The 18,410-nt window shown below is 38.1% G+C and overlaps 1 protein-coding gene across 1 annotated transcript in view; it reads left to right on the top strand.

Moving 5' to 3' along the window:
• PTPRB (protein tyrosine phosphatase receptor type B) overlaps nt 1-18,410 on the top strand; it is a 64,018-nt gene that overhangs the window by 16,827 nt on the left and 28,781 nt on the right. The window contains exons 5-11 of the mRNA XM_066319172.1: nt 6,417-6,695; nt 7,035-7,292; nt 8,535-8,798; nt 11,250-11,519; nt 13,322-13,582; nt 15,723-15,989; nt 17,310-17,573. Of these exons, the coding sequence (XP_066175269.1) occupies nt 6,417-6,695; nt 7,035-7,292; nt 8,535-8,798; nt 11,250-11,519; nt 13,322-13,582; nt 15,723-15,989; nt 17,310-17,573 (1,863 nt within the window). The remainder of the gene's footprint in view (nt 1-6,416; nt 6,696-7,034; nt 7,293-8,534; nt 8,799-11,249; nt 11,520-13,321; nt 13,583-15,722; nt 15,990-17,309; nt 17,574-18,410) is intronic.

The raw sequence follows: 18,410 nt of genomic DNA, 5'->3' as shown, positions 1-18,410 counted from the left end.
ACGATATACAGTCATGTGCAGAGTACATGCAGTGACACATCCATGACTGGCTGTAAAAATGGTCCAGCATCCTGACAGAGGGCTGCCAAGGAAAGCCCCCTTTCGGCATTCGTGTTTGGGTGGGCATGTGAACAATTCAGCTGTGAAGCAATGGACAACACTGAATGACAGCAACTGCAGTGGCACAACTGGCCTCTTTCTACCTGTATTGGTGCTTTTTTGAAGATGATAAAATGTAATATTGTTCAGGTTCTTAAAGGCAATAGTTCAAGACCCCAAACAGAGATGTCTTAAATAAAGTCCGTCATTAAATGCCTCTCTGATTTGCTCCTAAGGTGTTAGTTTTAGAGAGGCACTTAATATTAATATTGAAGATTATAGTAGCCAAATAATTCACAGTTACCTGTTCAAGGGTGTTTCTTTCTGTCAGGGCCTTTTTCCTGCATTAACCATACAAATGCACTAAATACTCTCCATTAATTTGCTGTGGTAACTCAAGTTTTAAAAAATCCATTGACAAATCTGCTGGAGTCATAGCTATATACTAAGCACAAGTCTTGTCAGTTGGTAAAAATGATGATAGTTTCTTTGCAGACAGTGATTTAAATTTGTTGTGCATCATGCTGGTTGTTTTTAGTATTGGTATTGATGATTTGTAATGTGAAAATTCAAAGAATAGATCAACCATTATCAGTATAAATCACCATCATTTCTGTAAAGTTCTATTATTGAACACTTGCATAGAAGTAGAGAAGGTACCACTTTAAAACACAGTTTGATTAATGCATAACCATTAACACAGAAGCTTGTATATGCCATTTATTACTTTTTTGTCACTAAATAGATTTTTCAAGGCTGTAAGTTGAAAGTGATTGGAAGCAGCTGATCATTAGAGTCATTGTGTAGCTGACATCAAAGTGAAAAGTCTGATGAAAGTTTAAGTTGAAATTCTTAAAATTGGTGTACCATAGTTGAAGTGATGTTTACATTTGGATTTCGAATAGCAGAGGTCAGTAAAAAGCATGAAATGAGAATAGAGGAACCATGAATGTTTCCTGCAGAGAGCTAATCAGATTGCTCTGTGGTTATTTGCTTTCCTTGAGTTGAATTGCTTGATGGTGTTTAAAATACACGATTAGCCTCAAAATTTGCCTTTTTTTTTTTTTTCTTAAGAATTTTTCTAAATTATGCCTGTGGACAACCCTCGTTGTATTGTCCATACTAAGCTTTTCAATGCAGAATGAGGGAGGATTATTCCTCTTACGTTTCCACCAGGGGCAACATTTCAAACCTGTTTCATGGAAGCTCTTTTTCACCTGTTCCTTTGTAGCTTGATGACAGTAGTTTTAATTTACTATCTACTGAGCCTGAGTGTCCATAGGTATGTGTTCCTGGAAATTGTCCTGTGAATATGGAGGTATAAGCAGTCTTTCCAGCCATATTATAAACAAAATTTCCACCAATTTCAGTGCTAGTGGAATTGAGCTATCATGGGCAATCTAAAACCACAATGTCTGGCCTTGGCGCTCAGTGAATACTCCCTTCCTCAGCTGTTTTTCTTAGGAAGATGGGCTAAGCTGTCCACTGAAGGTGCTTTCTCCATTGGCTATCAAAAGAGGCTAGGTTAGACCAGTACACTGAAGTGTAGTTAGTTGAAGTGAAAGGAATCCCATCTCATGTGTTTTATTTTTGCAAAATGATGTTTGAACATCTGTATCATCTTGATACAATAAATGCATGTGAGAAAGTGCGAGAAAGTTGCAGCTTTGTTTATATACCTAGTTCAGAAACTAGCTTTTTGCTCATATTCAATCCTGTAAAAATTTTTCTGTGCCAGTTCTGAGTTGAGTTTTCATCAAGTTTCTTATACAAAGCACTTGAGTAGCTAAGCACATAAAATCCAAAACATTTGGTTAAATTTTGAGTGTGATCATTTCTGACCAGGGACTCATGGTGAAAGCAATGAATAATGCATGCCACAGTTGCAGTGGTAATGTAAAAGCTTGGAGAGGACCAAATTGGCCTTTTAAGCATATATAATGTCACATTGAAATCATGGTCTGTGTTGTGTGCAAGTTTGATATTCCAATAGAATAGTTGTGCAGCTCGCCAAGATTCCATAAACTCTCCAGTAACAGCAGATTCACCCTTGTGAATCTTTTTGTAGAGAGGCAGCTTCTATTTCACTTGTGAATACATAGATCCAAAGTCTAATAATGCGTGAAATAGTGGGACAAGAATCCACACTAGTCCTCTAAAGTGACTCTTTACTCAAGAAATTTTCAAGCAGCAAGCATTTAATCCTGTAGAGCAGAAGTAAAATAGGTCATTCAAAATGATGGAAAATACAGTCACATATGCACTTCATAATCCATGTATGCATAGACATGGAAACACACACCATGGGGACGTTTGTGCTATTTTTGTAGAATAGGAAAGGAAGAAAAAGCTGATAGCACCATTTATCAGCTCTGAGCTACAGATAAATTTTCCACTGCAAAACTGAGATTACAGATGTTAGTAGGCACAAGTCTGCATATTTACTTCATATTAATATTTACAATTTGTTAGGGTTTTTCTAAATAACTATATATACGTGAAACAGCACATAAAACCATACAACTAGTCAGCATGCTGCTGACACTGTAAAGCTGGATATGCACCTGTCAGTCAGTTCATGTTATATTCTTTGTTTTCTCAGTAAAATTATTTCTATGATTAAGAGCTGATGTATGGCAAGAGATGGTAGAATTTTGTATTTCCTAATTTCAAGTGAGATACATTTTAAGTTCTCAAATCTCCAAATGTCTGTGCACCAATATAACTGTATTTCAATTAATGACTGGGTCTAGTTAAAAATAGTAGTATATTAATAGGTCCTGAATTACAGTTAAATTTATAAATTTCAATTCTGAATTGAGGTTCAGATTTGAGATACTTATCTAGAGAGCCATGAAAAATAATTTGGCAGTTACCCCACGTTCCACTATGTCTTTGAAAATAGACTTAAAAGTGCCATTTTCAAAATCATTGTCTACAAAATATTACAGTGCTATATTATGTTACTGCTTAATGCAGGCCTCCTGTACAGGTAAATAAATTTTTGTTAGAAAATCCATTAAATATTTGAATGAAAAAAAGATAGAATTTTGTCTTCTAAGACAGAGACTGTTAGAGTGTTTCTTCATTGTAATATGTAACTCTCTAAATGCCAGAAGCATACCCTAGCCATGTGTTCATTCCTGTAAATTTCAAATTGTTTGGGACAAATTTGATTTATTAGCCATCTGTAGCAATAACATGTTACATGGCTCTAACTATGGATGGGCTGCATAATCCTATCATCTGTAATCATGTAATGGTTATGATTATCACTTCAAAGGCAGAGTACAAGAAGAAGAAAAACAACCGTGTTTTAAAGATTCTCTAAGTTGCATAGCACCCCGAAGAAATGGATATTTGTACTTAGTAAAGACAATGAAATCAATCCTCTTTACTTAACCTTCAGAAAAGTCATTTTGAAGTAGGTTGCTGTTTTATGAACAGGGAAAGCTAGGAAAAAAATTGATAATATGGTAGGAAGATTACTGAGACTGGCAGGAATTCCTGGTTGCTAAGTCCTGGGCTCATATCTCCCAGTTGTTTCTGGGGTTTTTTTCACCCTGCATAAGGCAGGTGTGTTTCTGTGCTTACAGGCTGTATCTGGGAGTCATGTCATTGGAGTTTGACATAGCCATATCTGTAAATTGCATCTGCAGCAGCTGTGCACACAAAGCATAGCCTCTTCACCAAAAGTGAAAATGGAGTTGCAATATAATTCAAAGACCATTAAGTCTTCTGGAAGATGCCTTTGTAGACCAGGGGACATTAATTCATGTAGTGTCAAATGGTATAAAAGTATGCTGATGAAATTATTTTATTTCTGTGATATATCAATGTTGTATCATAGCCAACAGAGACTTGTATAACAATGTAAATGGTTTTTTAAGTGTTTGTTTCCATCCAGGGCTCTTTCAGCCCAGGCACTTCCCAGTCTCATTGTTCCTTTGTTCTAGCGGATGTACAAAGCACTGAGTGTTTTGTTTTCTGGACCAGATAGATTAGATAAAGTCTGAATTTCTGAACTTCACCTTCTAGGCACGCAACTTTCTTCTTTGCTCATGCACCTTAGAAGACAGATTACCCAGGACAGTATAAGTGCTTCTAAAAATGCAGATATCTTCTTTTGTCAAATTTTGCAAATAATACAGATGACAATGATGATTACTTTTGCAGGGCTAAAGAGCAGTCAGCCTTACGCTTAGTCAGAAAGAGGGTTAAACTTCTTGGCAGTTATCATGGCTGTTCTTTTAATGTCAGTCAAATTAAAACTTTTTCAGCTGGCTGTGACCATCTGACCATATATAGTGCTGGAATTTATTTCTGACTTCCAAAGTCTGACCTTTCAGATTAGAACAATTGCATTCAAGGAACAAGATTATACCCCTGCTATTCACTGTTGCCAACATAATAGTCTTTAGTGGCTTAGTACATATTATAGGTGGAGCTGGTGGTCAAGCCTATTGTTAAGATTTCCTGACACTTTTCATTAAAACCTCCTGTTTCAGTTGCTGTAACTGAGCGAAGTTTTAAGTATTTGGCCTGAAGTTTGATGTGCTTCGTATTTTAATATTACTTTTTTCTTTTTCAGATTTGAGCAGACTTAGTTTGGCCTTTAAGAAAGTGGTCAAGAAAAGATAGTTAATTTTACTGATTGATTTTGTAAATCAATTTGTTTAATTCTTCTGGAGAGCACTAGCATCTCTGTGATACAAAGAAAGCCTTTGAATTTAAGCAGTGACATGGGTTCAAAAGGACACAGTATTTTACAGCATCACAGAAAGGTTGAGGTTGGAGGAGACATCTGAAGTTCATCTGATTCAAGCCCCCTGCTCAAGCAGGACCGCCTGGATCTGGTTGCCCAGGACCATGTCCATTAGTTTTTGAATGTTTCCAGGGAAGGAGATGCTTCCTTGACATTCCGAATGTATTTGATTGGCAAAGTATAACACCAAAACTTGGCACTACTCTGTTCTCACCAGAGCTTTGTAGGAAGTGAGTAAACCTTCCGCACCATCCAAAATTTGAAGAAAACGCAGCTTAAAAGTTTCTAAGGCCCTCCTACTTACGTATTTGTAGGTGGGGAGTAGGCTCAACTTCATCAGCTTTCAGCCTTTACATTGCATTTTTTAATTATGTGATTGACACTTTTTAATCTCCTTTGTTCAGGGAACCAAGCAGTAGTGACTGCATTGGAAAAACAGTCTTGCTCTTCTGTGTTCGAGGTGCTGTTCGTACAGAAACTGTACTGTTCGAGGTGCTGTTTGACAATTTTCAGCCTGGACGCACCTTACATTCCTGGTCTGATGCTAGGAAAGAGTAGCACAGAGTGTACTGTTGCAGTAGGCAAATTTATTCCTAAATTTTTGGGAAACTGTAGCATCCCAACTTATGAAGGCTTGATTTCACTGCTTTGGGTTGTTTCATGATACCTTCTTAATAAGCATTTGCTTAACCTTGTTGGAAGACATAGAGGTCAATACCTTAGTACATCAACATGTAATACATTTTGTGTGGTTTACATGAAGTCTTGTGAGCGATGAAATACACTTGGCGAATTAAAGCAACCAGACTCTTGAGGTTTGATCAGTTTGCCTTTCCTTTAGAGTGTATCTTATTTCACAGGTGATTTTACAGGAGAGCTTCTTAATAAACAACGTAATGAATGTTGAGAATTTCAGAAAAGTAGTCCAAATATTGGTTCCTTAAGGTATATCCAGTGTACTGTTTGGGGTTTTTTAAAGTTATATGAACAGTACTACAACAGAGCAGAAGCATATTCTATCAGAATCTGTTTGAAGTCATTGAAGCTAATATTAAAAACAAAAAATCATTGCCCTTAAAATCGTATAAATGCACATGCCCATAACTGATAAAGTGTTCAGGCTGAGTGCTAAGAAGTGAAAGCTGTTGCTGCCACCTATAAAGGTACATGACACTGAGGCACTGAATATAATTCACTGGGTTTACATGTTTGCTGTTTCTTATTAAAGTTGTTGCAGTTTTACTATCAGCAAATTTCCAAGCTTGCAATATACATTCACAGTGGAAGTGTTTTGTCTGTGTGAGTGTGTACAAATATATAAAAGTAATATTTCTGGATTCTGCACGACTCTTTTCTTTTCATAGACTGGCTTCAATGCACAGTGTTTATAAATAGAAAGAAAAAGCTTTTTGAAAAGTATTGGCAGTATGATGATGATAAAGAGAGAGTTTTGGAAGATTGGAAGATTTTTTTGTGCTGCTGTATAAAATTTCTGACAATCTCAAAGCAAGAAATGGTTTTCTGCCTTTTTTTTTTTTTTTCCTAACTGCAGATCCCTTGCCACCATCTCGTTTGGAAATTAATAAGGAAAAAACTACACTCACAAGCTTGCAGGTTCAATGGGATCCTTCTTCAGGAAAGGTGGACATGTATAACCTTATACTACTTGATCGTGATAATAAAAAGATACAAGAAGCTTCTGTACCAGGAAGAATTTCAAAAACAGAAAAGACATTTTCCGGTCTCATTCCTGGAAATAAATACAACATTGTCCTCAATGCCGTTGCTGGAAATAAGACTACCCCTGAACTTCACATAAGTGGATCCACTGGTAGGACTTCTTTTCCTGTAGTTCATTTAAGTAAAACCACTTACTGTATTCTGCACTTCTGTATTTTGAAATTAGCAAATGGGTATAATTCTTCTACATGGCTATACATTTATTTATGTAAGTATCTATTGATTATAAGTAGAAACAAAATATGAATCTCTGACTGACATAAAGAGTTGTTTGCTAAGAATAGAGTCTCATTTTTATTGTGTATTTGGGATTGGGTTTTCAGTAACCTTAAAGAAAACCAACATATTCGAAGAGGAAATCTATTTAGAATTGCTGATATCATGGAGATAAGCATTAGGCCTTAAACTTGTGTTCTTTTTGTACCAACAGTGCCGTCTCCTGTGAAAAATATTCAGGTCAGTGTCAAGACAGACACTATCCACGTTTCATGGTCTTCTGGCTCCGGACATGTGGATCATTACAAGCTGCTTTTGCTGGATAATCGTGTACCAGTTCATGAGATTCACCAGGAAGGGTCTCTGACCTCCTACACTTTTTCAGGACTTACAGCAGGCCACCTGTATAACCTCTCTGTCATAACTCAGGCTGCAGGATTGGAGAGCAGCAGTTTTCAAACAGTCAGGACAGGTATGATTTCAGAATTCATCACAACAAAACAAGAAGCTAAGGCCATAACCTAATAGTATTATAGGACATATTTCAGAATAATAAGTGATTGATGTTCCAAGTTATAGACACTATAAGCTTATTTAATTCCCTGGGTTTCCACTGCAACAAACTTAGACGCTGAAATGAAAGTTGAAGAAGTGTGAAAGGGAGGTGGGAAAAAAAAAGTTAAGTAGGTTAAGAACTTTAACACTAAATGTTGGTTTGGGGTTTTTTTGGGTTTTTGTTTGTGTAGTTGGTTGGTTTGATATGGGGTTTTGGGATTGTTGGGATTTCTTTTCTTTTAACAAAGAAACATTGATTAATGGAACTAGAGTTTTAGAAATTTATATTTTTTTAGGAACATTTTTCAGGCTGGAGTTCTGTGGTCGTAGAGATAATGATAAGATAACATACTACTAGAGCCCAGTGGTTGAAACACTTACCATAGGCAAAAAAAGGTCATATCTTCACTCTCCTTAATTCTGGGAAGAGTAAGATGCAATTTCTTCTACAGAGTTCTTATCATGTAAACATGATGTAATATTAAGTGAAAATATTGTCATGTCTACACAGGTGAGTGCTGTTATCTGGGCTGTTTGGTCATTTTGTTTCTTCAGAGATTTTTATTCCTTTCTGTTGTCGGGTGAAGAAATTTAAAATCTCACAGGTATTCTTAGAGCATAAAAGCATTCCATATACCTTGCAGCATGATCCTACATTTCAGTACCTTCTGTGTCCCAGGCCTGAGAAATTAAGATAGTGGAGGTGGCTATGCTTTTCTTTGAGTGGAACATTTGAATAAAGGAGCCTTATTCAAATCCCTTTTACACTGGTGTAAGTCAGGTATAGCTGCAGTAATGCTGTAATGTTTACCAAAATGTATGCAGGCATCTCTTGTTCTTAGGAGCGTGTGAGTGATCTGGTTTATGGTCCAAATAATGGGTGTGAGTGCAGACACAACAAAAAGATTTTCTGTTCCATGAAAAAAGAGTGGGTATCCTAAGACATGCCATTCTCAGAAGTGCACTGTCTTACACAGGGCAGGGTTAAGTTGCACTGTGACCAGACTTTGCCCTTTCACTGTCCAGGCAAAATCATTCATACTCCATCTCCTGTAACTATTCAAAATCAAAATTTAAGTATGGGAGTTTGGGAGGCAGCAGGTCTTATATGTTTAGTGGTGGATGTATTTTATTCTCTTTTCTTATTTTCCTTTTTTAGCCCCAGCTGAAGTCTTAGATTTGATGGTGACTAACGATGGCAGCTTAGATGCTTTAAAAGTTAAGTGGAGAAGACCTTCAGGAAACCTCAATTTCTATAATATCACTCTGTCTCATCTTGGGTCAGTTAAAGAAGTCAAAACTGTGCAGCCACCAGTCACAGAGACACAGTTTGACAAGCTAACTCCAGGACGTCTTTATCAGGTTACTGCCCGCACAATCAGTGGTGAACTGTTCACCGATCGGATGGCAGCTGGCAGGACATGTAAGTCTTCTGCTTCAGTAAGAACGTTGTAACTAATGCTATTTTTGCCGACACTGGGCTTGTAGCAAATCACTGTAAGAGACAAAATGATTCCAGCCGAAATGAAATTGAGATATAACAGAATACTGTTTCAGAAATACCCCCTGCTGACTCTGTGGCAACAGTTAATCTGGCAGCCAAAAGCAGCTCCATCATATTTTGTGAGCAGGCTACAGTTGAGAAATTTTCTTGGACATTGTAGTTGAGTGAGTCTGTTACAAAGCTGTTGCTTCTACTGCACTTCTGAACCAACTTTGTTACCTTGAATTCAGCTCAGCATATTACATAAACTGAGTTACACTATGGGGAAGTGTGCATGTAGTCAAATTAATAACAATTTTTAAAGTAATATTGCAACCTCTAGTCTTACTCCTTTTTCCAGACACAAATCTACACACTAGAAAAGATTACATCTTTTTATTGTAAACAGCATGGATTAATTAAGGCATGTAGCAGCCAGGATCAAGCCGAATTATGAGGTTTTTATCTTCTTTCAGAAGTAATAGCTTTCTTTCAGGTATTTTTTGTATGAGTTCTGAACCTGAAAAATCCTACATAAGTCTCCCACAGCATTACTGGCCCTAGAGGTCTGTCATGTTTTCCATACCAGCCTAGCCTGAGCAAAAGTTAGATGGTAAAAAATGTGTAACTCAGTGAAGAATGAATACATAAATTTCTAGTAGACTCAGAGCCAAAAGGTGGAAAATGTGTGTGTAACAGAGCAGAGTATTTATTTTAGAAGATACTTATTGTCTGCAACTAAACTTCTCATGTGAAAGTCACATCCTTGACATAGCTAGCTGATACCCCATTCTCAGTGCAGGCTGGAGGAGCCTTAGAGATCTTTCATGTCCAAAAAGTACAAAGCTGGACTTATATGGTTTATATGCATGTCTGTTTTGTTTGTTCGGCTTATCATTAAAGTCGTTTAAGATGACCATTCCAATCTAAAGGGAGAGCTTCAGGCCCTCATGCAACACCACTGATCCCCAGCTTTGTGACCTAGACCCAGTACTTTCAAAGTTGGGGATTAGAAATCCTGTTTCCAAGGATGCTGATCATAGGCAATTCCTTCCTTTACCGTAGACATCAAGAGCTTTGAAAACAGTCACTTCAGCAGAAACTCTGTGTAGTAAAGATAAATTTGTAAGTCCAGACTGTCAGGTCTCCAGATGCTGAAGGAATTAAGACTCTTAGGGTCCCTCTGTAACTCACAGAGAAAGCCAGGTGTCCAAGAAGGTAATACACATTGCTGTGTATTGAGAGGGTGCCTACAGCAGCAGAACCAGCCAAGAAATACTGTGGTAAGAAATACGGACAGCTGAGATTGAAACTTTTTGCCATTAAGGTGTAATGATGCCCAACTAGCCTGACAAGGCTCAACTTTATCTGTTATGATGTAAATTCATCTGTGCTTCCTAAAAATACATTGTGCTTTTATGCACTCACTCAGAAGTTGAAACACATTTTCCATATTCACTGGTATATGGGAGTTCTAGGTCTGATATCCAGCTATGCCCATGGGAAGTGAAACTGGTGAGTATTTTGTGATGCTGGTAGAAGGTTTCAATCCTGTGCTAGATAATGAGCAATTAAATATTAACTAAGCTAGATAAAGCATAAGAGCATGATGCTAGCCTTGTACTTTACAGTTAATACTTATGATGGTCTCAGGGCTCCAGTGCTGATCTCTGAGTATCTTAATACAAAGCTTACAGGTATCCTCTCCTGAGGGTCTGCATCTGTCTTCTAGTTGCTGCTTGGTCTGGCTGATATTTAATTTTTCCATGAAAATCAGAAAAGCTTCAGTGGTCCAATGTGACCTGCAGGAGTATAGGGTAAGAAGATTAGGCATGTAAATTCAGGATCCTTGAAGTACAGGACAGGACAGAGTGGATGCTTCAATGGACCACTGTCTTATCCTCAGTCCCTTATACAGCTGGGAGGAATTAGGGGATACAAGGTGGAAGAAGCTGTTTAAGTGAAAGAAGCCTTTAGACTGCATTTCTGCTGCTGATACTAGAACTGGGCCGATAGAGATTTAAGTTTCAATCTTAGGGGTGAAAAATTGATTGACAGTTTCTAAGTGAGCTGAAGTGCAGGAAACAACAGGGAACTTGACTGAAAACTGCAAGATGCATCTGAGAAGTGTACAGGGGAGATTTTGTCTGCCCTAAGAGAGGTTGCCTATTTCTGATGTCAGAAACCAGCAGGAAAATAAGTGAATGGTTTATGTGGGGAAGAATAAAAATGGTCTTAAAATGAAATCCAACCTTTCCAATGAGATAACTCACATTGCTCTAGCTGGTCCAAGCACTTTTACAATAGCTGTGCTGCGAGACAGGTTTTGCCAGTACATCTCACCAAAGATAACCCACTTCAGAATTGCTTTTTTGCCTTTTCTTTCTCCAGTTCCCCAGAAAGTTTCGGAGCTGCAGGCGGGTCCTAGTGGCTGGCTGCGGTCTCTGCGAGTGACCTGGGTGCCCCCTGCGGGAGACTGGGAGAGGTACCACCTGCTCCTGTGGAACCACTCAGCCCTGGTCCTCAACACCACCCTGGAGAAGGACACCACCGAGTACCTCATCCATGGTGTGGGCCTCATCCCAGGGAGGGAGTATGGCGTGGAAGTCATTGTGGAGAGCGGCAACCTGCAGAGCAAGACAAGTTGCATGGGGAGAACAGGTCAGCATGCTCATCCAGGCACTGTGAGAGTGTAAAGAGTTGAGGTCTGTGAACAGTGAAAGAGTACTTAGGACTCCATAAATTAATTTTACTATTAATACAATAAAAAGGAGCTCCCTTGTAAATGACAGAAATAATTTTATCAGTTTTGTGAAAACTTCTGGGATTGCTTTTGTAGTAAATTTTTTGTTAGTAAACACTATGGGAACTATCTCAGGATTCTGTCACGACTCGGGTGTTACATTACATGTTCATTTCACTGCTGTATTTTGTAGCTGATTGTAGGGCACCCTATAAAGGTCTTAAAGCACTATAAGGCCTTCCTGTATTGTTCATCAGTATGTTTCCTTGCCAGTCTGTGTAAAGAATATTAACCAGGTGGCTAAGGTGTATCTCAGTATGGCTGTCCTGTAACATCCTAGTTCTTGTTTTTGTGCTCCATGAAGAAAATGGGTTAGTCTGTTCAAGTCTGTGCTTCCAAAGGAAATCCATATACACTGCAGGGACGTGAGTGGAATTCTTTTGCAGTGCGTTAGTCAAAGCCACATCTGATTTACTTAAAACTTAAAAAATAATTCCTGTATAATTGTTAGAATTTCTGTTCAATGAATGCAGAATGAGTGTAATTCAGAGGAAGGAAAGACTTGGAGTAGGAATAACAGGCAAGGCTCAAGTCTAACCCTTATCTCACTGAAGGATGTGAGGTAGGGCAGGGCCATTCTACTTTATCCTCACCCTTCCTAAGGCCAACCTTTTCTGCTATACCCTCATCTGTCATTCCCTGAGGACTTAATTTTGTTAATTTTGCACAACAGCAAGACCAGTTGAAGGTACAGAACTGAAGCTTTCTCTGACTTGTAGGAAACTTGATCAGAGCATGATACATTCTCATCTTCCTTACTTTGACATATGTTGCAAGTATTTTAAGTTTATGGTCTTATTTTTAATTGACTCAGCTAAGGGATTAATAGTGGGACCCAATGATCATAGAGGTCTTTTCCAACCTAAGTGAGTCTGTGATTCTGTGATTAGAATATAGTTCATTAAATAATATCCAGCAGTGAAATATCATGACTGTGTTTGACCCACAGTGAGGTGCATAATGTGTCTGTTATGAAGTGTAGGCGTTAGAACCTGTTGTGACTCAGTTTTCTCTTATATTAGCCCACAGACTTGGAAAGTGAGTTGTATTTCAATGTGACAGGGACAAAATCAGGTCAAGGACTATATTAGGCAAGACATGCTTGCTGGCTATGCAGGCACACACACACACATGAACACACACAGAAATTCACTGATTGAATTCTTTCTTTTATGCCACTATAAGTTTAAAGTGTCTCCCAACTTGACTGAGGTATAAACCAGTGCAAAATCAATGTCACTCTGACCCTATGATTTGCATCCTTGTTTGTTAGAAGTACATTGGTGTAGATCTGATTTATGCTACAAATGTCTTATATCCCGGCTCAGCACCCAGAGTTCTAGAGGAAGTTTGCTGACTTCCCTGCATTTCCATTTGCACTAAAATATATATCATGATGTGAGTTTAAACCTAAGCATTACAGCCATAGTGCATTGCTGAAGTCTGCTGCTAGCAGTCCTTTCTGGAAGAGGGGCACAAATACTAGGTTTATAACAATGACTTCTTAGGGAAAGGTAAAGAATTCTCCTCTTGATTTCAGATACTCTGTTGCTATCACATTTCTGTCATACAGAACACATTTCTTACAACATCTTGAGATAGAGCATGTGTGCTCACCACACAGTCCTATTCTCAAACTGGTATCTGTGTACTTTTCCAGCTCCTGAGCCTGTTCTCCAGCTTCGTGTGAAGCATGCTAATGAATCTTCACTTAGTGTCATGTGGATGACCCCTGTTGCAGAATGGGACAGCTATGTGGTTTCCCTGGGAAACAGTGATCTTACTATTGTAAAAACAAGACTTGCAAAAGAAGCTAAGGAATTCACTTTCACTGACTTGGAACCTGGAAGGAAATATACAGCTACCATCACTACCATTAGTGGGACTTTAAGCAACTGGACTTCAGTAGAAGGAAGAACAGGTATCATCTTGTCAAACTGTTTTAATCTTCTGTTAACCATTAACAATTTTTTTTTGCTTTGTAGTGAACTGAATTAACTCCATGTCTAAATCTCAAAAATCTTGAGTTTGTCTTCTCAGTAAAAAAGTTACATGTCTGAATCTCTCATTTCTGACTGTCAGTTATCTTGCTGTATTTATTTAAGATTTTGGGGAAATAGATATATAATTCCTGGCAAAACAGTTTTCTGAAATATTATGTAACATCTAATCAATCTACGTTAGCCCAAGGTTCCATATAAGAAGAATGATTATCACTGTGTATTTTCAGGAGTGTCACTTCCTTGATATAAAGCATTCATTATCTGGGAAAAAGAGAAACATCACCACACAGGAAAATATTACTTTAGGGGGAACATTCCAAAGTTGACAGACACAAAATATATGTGACCTTGAAGATATATTTTGAATCTTTTTGCTCTTCTGATTCCAGAATATGTATTTGTTACTGAGGATGATAACTTGTGTCACAAGGAAGGTCCCATTCTCCACTCCCTGCAGGGTGCTAATTTTGTGCATGTGTGCAAGTTTTAAATCATGCAGGTTGCTTTACTCTGCCTAAGCACTGACTTAAGCATTCTCTAGTGAAAGCAGAGTTTTAAAACGTAGCTCTGGCCTTGCACAGCACAGGGGAAAACAAGCTGCTTGTGTCTGAATATAAGCATGCCTAGGATTGATGATGGTGGTCCTTACTTAAATTTTATAACTGCTTCGAAGGCCTGAGAAGTTTAGCTTATACTTTAATTTTTTCTGTTAGGTAATTAGATAGCTGGAATTTCACTTCCATCTGACTTAGACCACTTTAGGCATAAAAGTCCTACTTCACTAGTATGAGTCAATGCTTGAAAACACACCAGGCACTGATTGTGTGTCAATATTACGTTCAAAGTGAGTTATAAAGAATAACTATGATTTAAATTGAATATAGGTTTTAATAAGCATTCCAAATCTCTGAATCTTCCTTTCAGCAAGACAGCTTACTAGGTTTAAAAAATATTGCTGTAAATATGACAGAAGTAGTTCTTACTTCCATCCCAGACTGGTCAGCTTCCAATGAAACCTACAGTATCACTGAAAGAGCATTTAACACAGAAATGTGGCACACTTTAGTATCTTGTTGGAGGTAACTATGTTATGGGAACATTATAAAGCAGAACAATTTTTGAATGAGTTTTTTGTGAACTTAACATTTTCTTCATCTATTTGCCTAACTTTCTAGCTTCTGTAAATTACTACTAAACCAGTACTACGTGTGCAAAAAGGTTGATATAAAACAAGAGTGGAAGAACGCATTTACATTTTTAAGTTAGAGTATTCTTTATTTCAGTTGTGCTTGGTCATATAAACAGAAATCTTTAGAAGTAATTGTATTTCCTTGCTTTGACCAAATATTGTCAAACTAAATAAAAAAAAAGATGATTTGAGGTAAAATTTGTGCTACATATTACATTCCTTTGTTATTTCTTTATCCTTTTTGGTCTGGCTAAGTTCATGAGCTTGTGCTTAGATAAATGTTATATTTGTTTAGCAATTCATCTTTTGATGCTGTAAAAGATGGTATCCTGCAGATATTCTGACATAAAAAGTTAAACCATGACCATCCATCTCAGTTATCCCCAAAATTAAAGGGTCTGACACAGTATATATGACTGTGCCTGAGGTATTCTTCAAAAAAGTTTGCCATTTATTAGCAAGGAAAGATTGGGAATGGGAGAGGAAAGGGAAAATGAAAGATGCAGACTATATTCGAAGTAGTCATCAAAAAACCCTGAGTGATTTCCTAAACTGATGACTTTTATTTAATGGTATTTAGAAAATGCCATCTCTTTTGGTTCCCTGATCTTGAACCATTTCATCTGACTGATAAAAGTTGTGCTAAAGGCTGAAAGACCTTTCTATGCCTTAGTTAGTTTCCCATAGACCACATCCCAGACAGGAAGCAGTCGCCAGTTCAAGTATTTTTAGTCCTGTTGAGTCTGGCTGCAAATTGGAATGTTCTTTTGATGCACTTCCTCAGTGTGACTAAACTTGTGTTCTTTGGGGGATTCTGTTTTGTTTAATTTTATTTCTTCTCAGTAACAGTATGACAATTCCCTTTTCAGTGCCAGCCCAAGTGACAGGTCTGACTGTGGCAAGTCAGGGATCAACCAACAGCTTGTTCACCAACTGGACAAGAGCACTGGGCGATGTAGACTCCTATCAAGTGCTACTGATTCATGAGAATGTTGTCATTAAAAATGAAACTGTTCCAAGTGAAACCAACAGATATCACTTCTATCCCCTGAAACCTGGAGGACTCTATTCAGTTGTTGTCACCACTGTCAGTGGAGGGATATCTTCAAGGCAAACAATTGCAGAGGAAAGGACAGGTAAAAAGGAAAACACTCCAGCATGCTTTTTGGTAGTTCTTAGAAGCTGAATTTATCTAAGAGAATGGTCTTGTGGTTAAGCCACTGCACTTAGAGTTCAGAAAACCAGGACTTTCATGCATACAGTTCCATATGGGCACGCTGTCTGTCCAGATTTGTGTAAATATAGCTTTAGAAAGCTAACTGCTCTAACTGCAGTGGGAAATCTACAGCAGGATCACTCTGTAATGAAGACAAAAATATGCCCTGAGAGTAATGAACAGCTGTGCTGAGCGATTCACTCCTTGGAAGGGACTTTCTTGTTCCATCGGCTGTGTGGTGTGTAGGATGATTGCTCCTCACTTAAGTGTGCCAGGAACCTGCCTAAAGGTGGTAGGGTGAATTTGTGTCTCAGTTTCTCACAACCAATTCTTTTTTTTTAATCCAGAATCAAAGAATGTCCGCCAGGGCTAATTAGTTATTATGACGTCCTTCTGTGCTTTGTAGAACAAGTTCTACAGTTGCATCAAATTCTTTAAGTTTAAAGAGTCGTGAAATGTAATACCAGTTCTGTGGATATTTAGAGGAAAAATTTGGCAACATAGTGCAATTTCACCCATTACGTGAATTTGGCAGAGGCAAATCTGCAGTTTTCTGCAAATTTTCTGCAATGTTCTCCTTGAAAACAACTATTTTTTCAGATGAAAAGGCAAAACAAACCTGAATAAAAATTGGACAAGAATAATACTGAAAGACTTAAAGTAGATAAGCATATTTTGTAAAATCGGGGAGAGGGGGGTTGAGTCTGACAGCTGTTGGCCAGCCCCTCTGCTGAGATAAGTAAGTTCAGTGCAGCAGCATCCAGTGAAAATTTGGAACTTTAGTATCTCTTATGTTCTGCCCCTGTAATAACTGAGAGTTTTGTACCTGAGCACTGATAGTTCTGGCAATGCAGAGCCTTTGAGCTCACCTTGCTGGGTTGAAAAACAAGTGTCATTCATGTTTTGTCCACTAGGCGTCAGAGAACCCTCTGGAAATGAAACATTCAGCTGTGGACCTCAGCGTCTTGCCAGCCTCACCAGTTATTGCTGATACTGAGGAGTGGCAATTTGAGAGGATAACTGCACTTCTGGGAGTTTAGAAGTGCTGGGGTCAGGCCACCAAATACAATTTCCTTCACTGTATTTAAAAAAAAAGTAGATGAATGTTGCTGAGAGGCAGTCAGTGCAGCACTTCTCAGGAGTCCCAGACTGCTTATTTTGCAGGGGATGGCATTCCAGGGATTCTCACAACAATCAGAATTGGCTAGTTAATGCTTTTCTTCTTTTTTTTGTTGCACAGTTCCTTCCAGCGTGACTGGAGTAACAGTAAATAATTCAGGTCGGAGTGACTACCTCAGTGTTTCTTGGCTGCCAGCTTCTGGAGATGTAGACAGTTATTTGGTAACACTCTCTCATGATGACAAAATTGTTCAGACTCTTACCATTTCCAAATCATTCAGTGAATGCTCCTTCAGCAGCCTTACTCCTGGGACACTTTATGATGTGATGATAACCACAAAGAGTGGAAAGTATGAAAACTATTCCCTCAGCCAGGAACGAACAGGTAAAGAAAGGCTCTGGGCAAGTACAGTCACTGTAACTATTGTTATGTTGGTAATGGCTACACATTAATGGCTAATGTGTAGCCATTACCAATGATTTCTCAGTCTCTGACCAAACTGGGATGAATGAGTAAGGATTGGAGGGTCAAACCATAAAATTATAGCTTTACAGACCTAGTTTTATTCTTATTGCCCCTATTGCTGTTTTATATGCAAAAATACTTTAGCATGAATAAAAGTCATGTCAGTCCTTATGAGTGAACAGAAATCATGTGTCAGTTTTTTGCTCAAATGTGTTGTCCTGCCCTTAATGCCTCTACTTGGCCCTTCAAGAATATCTGCAGAGCATCTCCTCAGAAAGTTACTCAGGCACTGAAAGAAAAGAATAGGATAGGCTAATTAGTAAAGTATTAGTGAGGTGTCACAATAACGAGTAACAACCATGTCAGTTGGTTTTGGTAATGTAAGACACGTGTCTATGGTTTTGGTCATGCAGTTCTAAGGATATTATAACAGGAATAGAGAAATCTCAGCAAAGGATGGCAGTAATGATGGATAACCTTTTAAAACTTTCTCAAAAATTGAAAAAACTGACACTTTACACTTGGTAAACCAGTAGAACAAAAGAAAGATTGTAAGGGGTGTTAAAATACAGAAGTATCAATTAGTGCAATTTTAGTCTTCTCATGATCTGAGTGGAAATCCAAGGAACATCCACAAAAGGACAAGAACCAAATTTTGGATCTGTGTTTGTCTGTGGAACTCACTAATCTTGCAAAAACAGCAAGTTCCATAAGACCAAAGATTAGAAAGGCAAACCATTGTATTGTCATAAGATG

The sequence above is a fragment of the Sylvia atricapilla genome, chromosome 5, assembly GCF_009819655.1.
Source record: "Sylvia atricapilla isolate bSylAtr1 chromosome 5, bSylAtr1.pri, whole genome shotgun sequence".
Classification (NCBI taxonomy): Eukaryota; Metazoa; Chordata; class Aves; order Passeriformes; family Sylviidae; genus Sylvia; species Sylvia atricapilla.
This window is presented reverse-complemented; position numbering and strand designations above follow the sequence as displayed.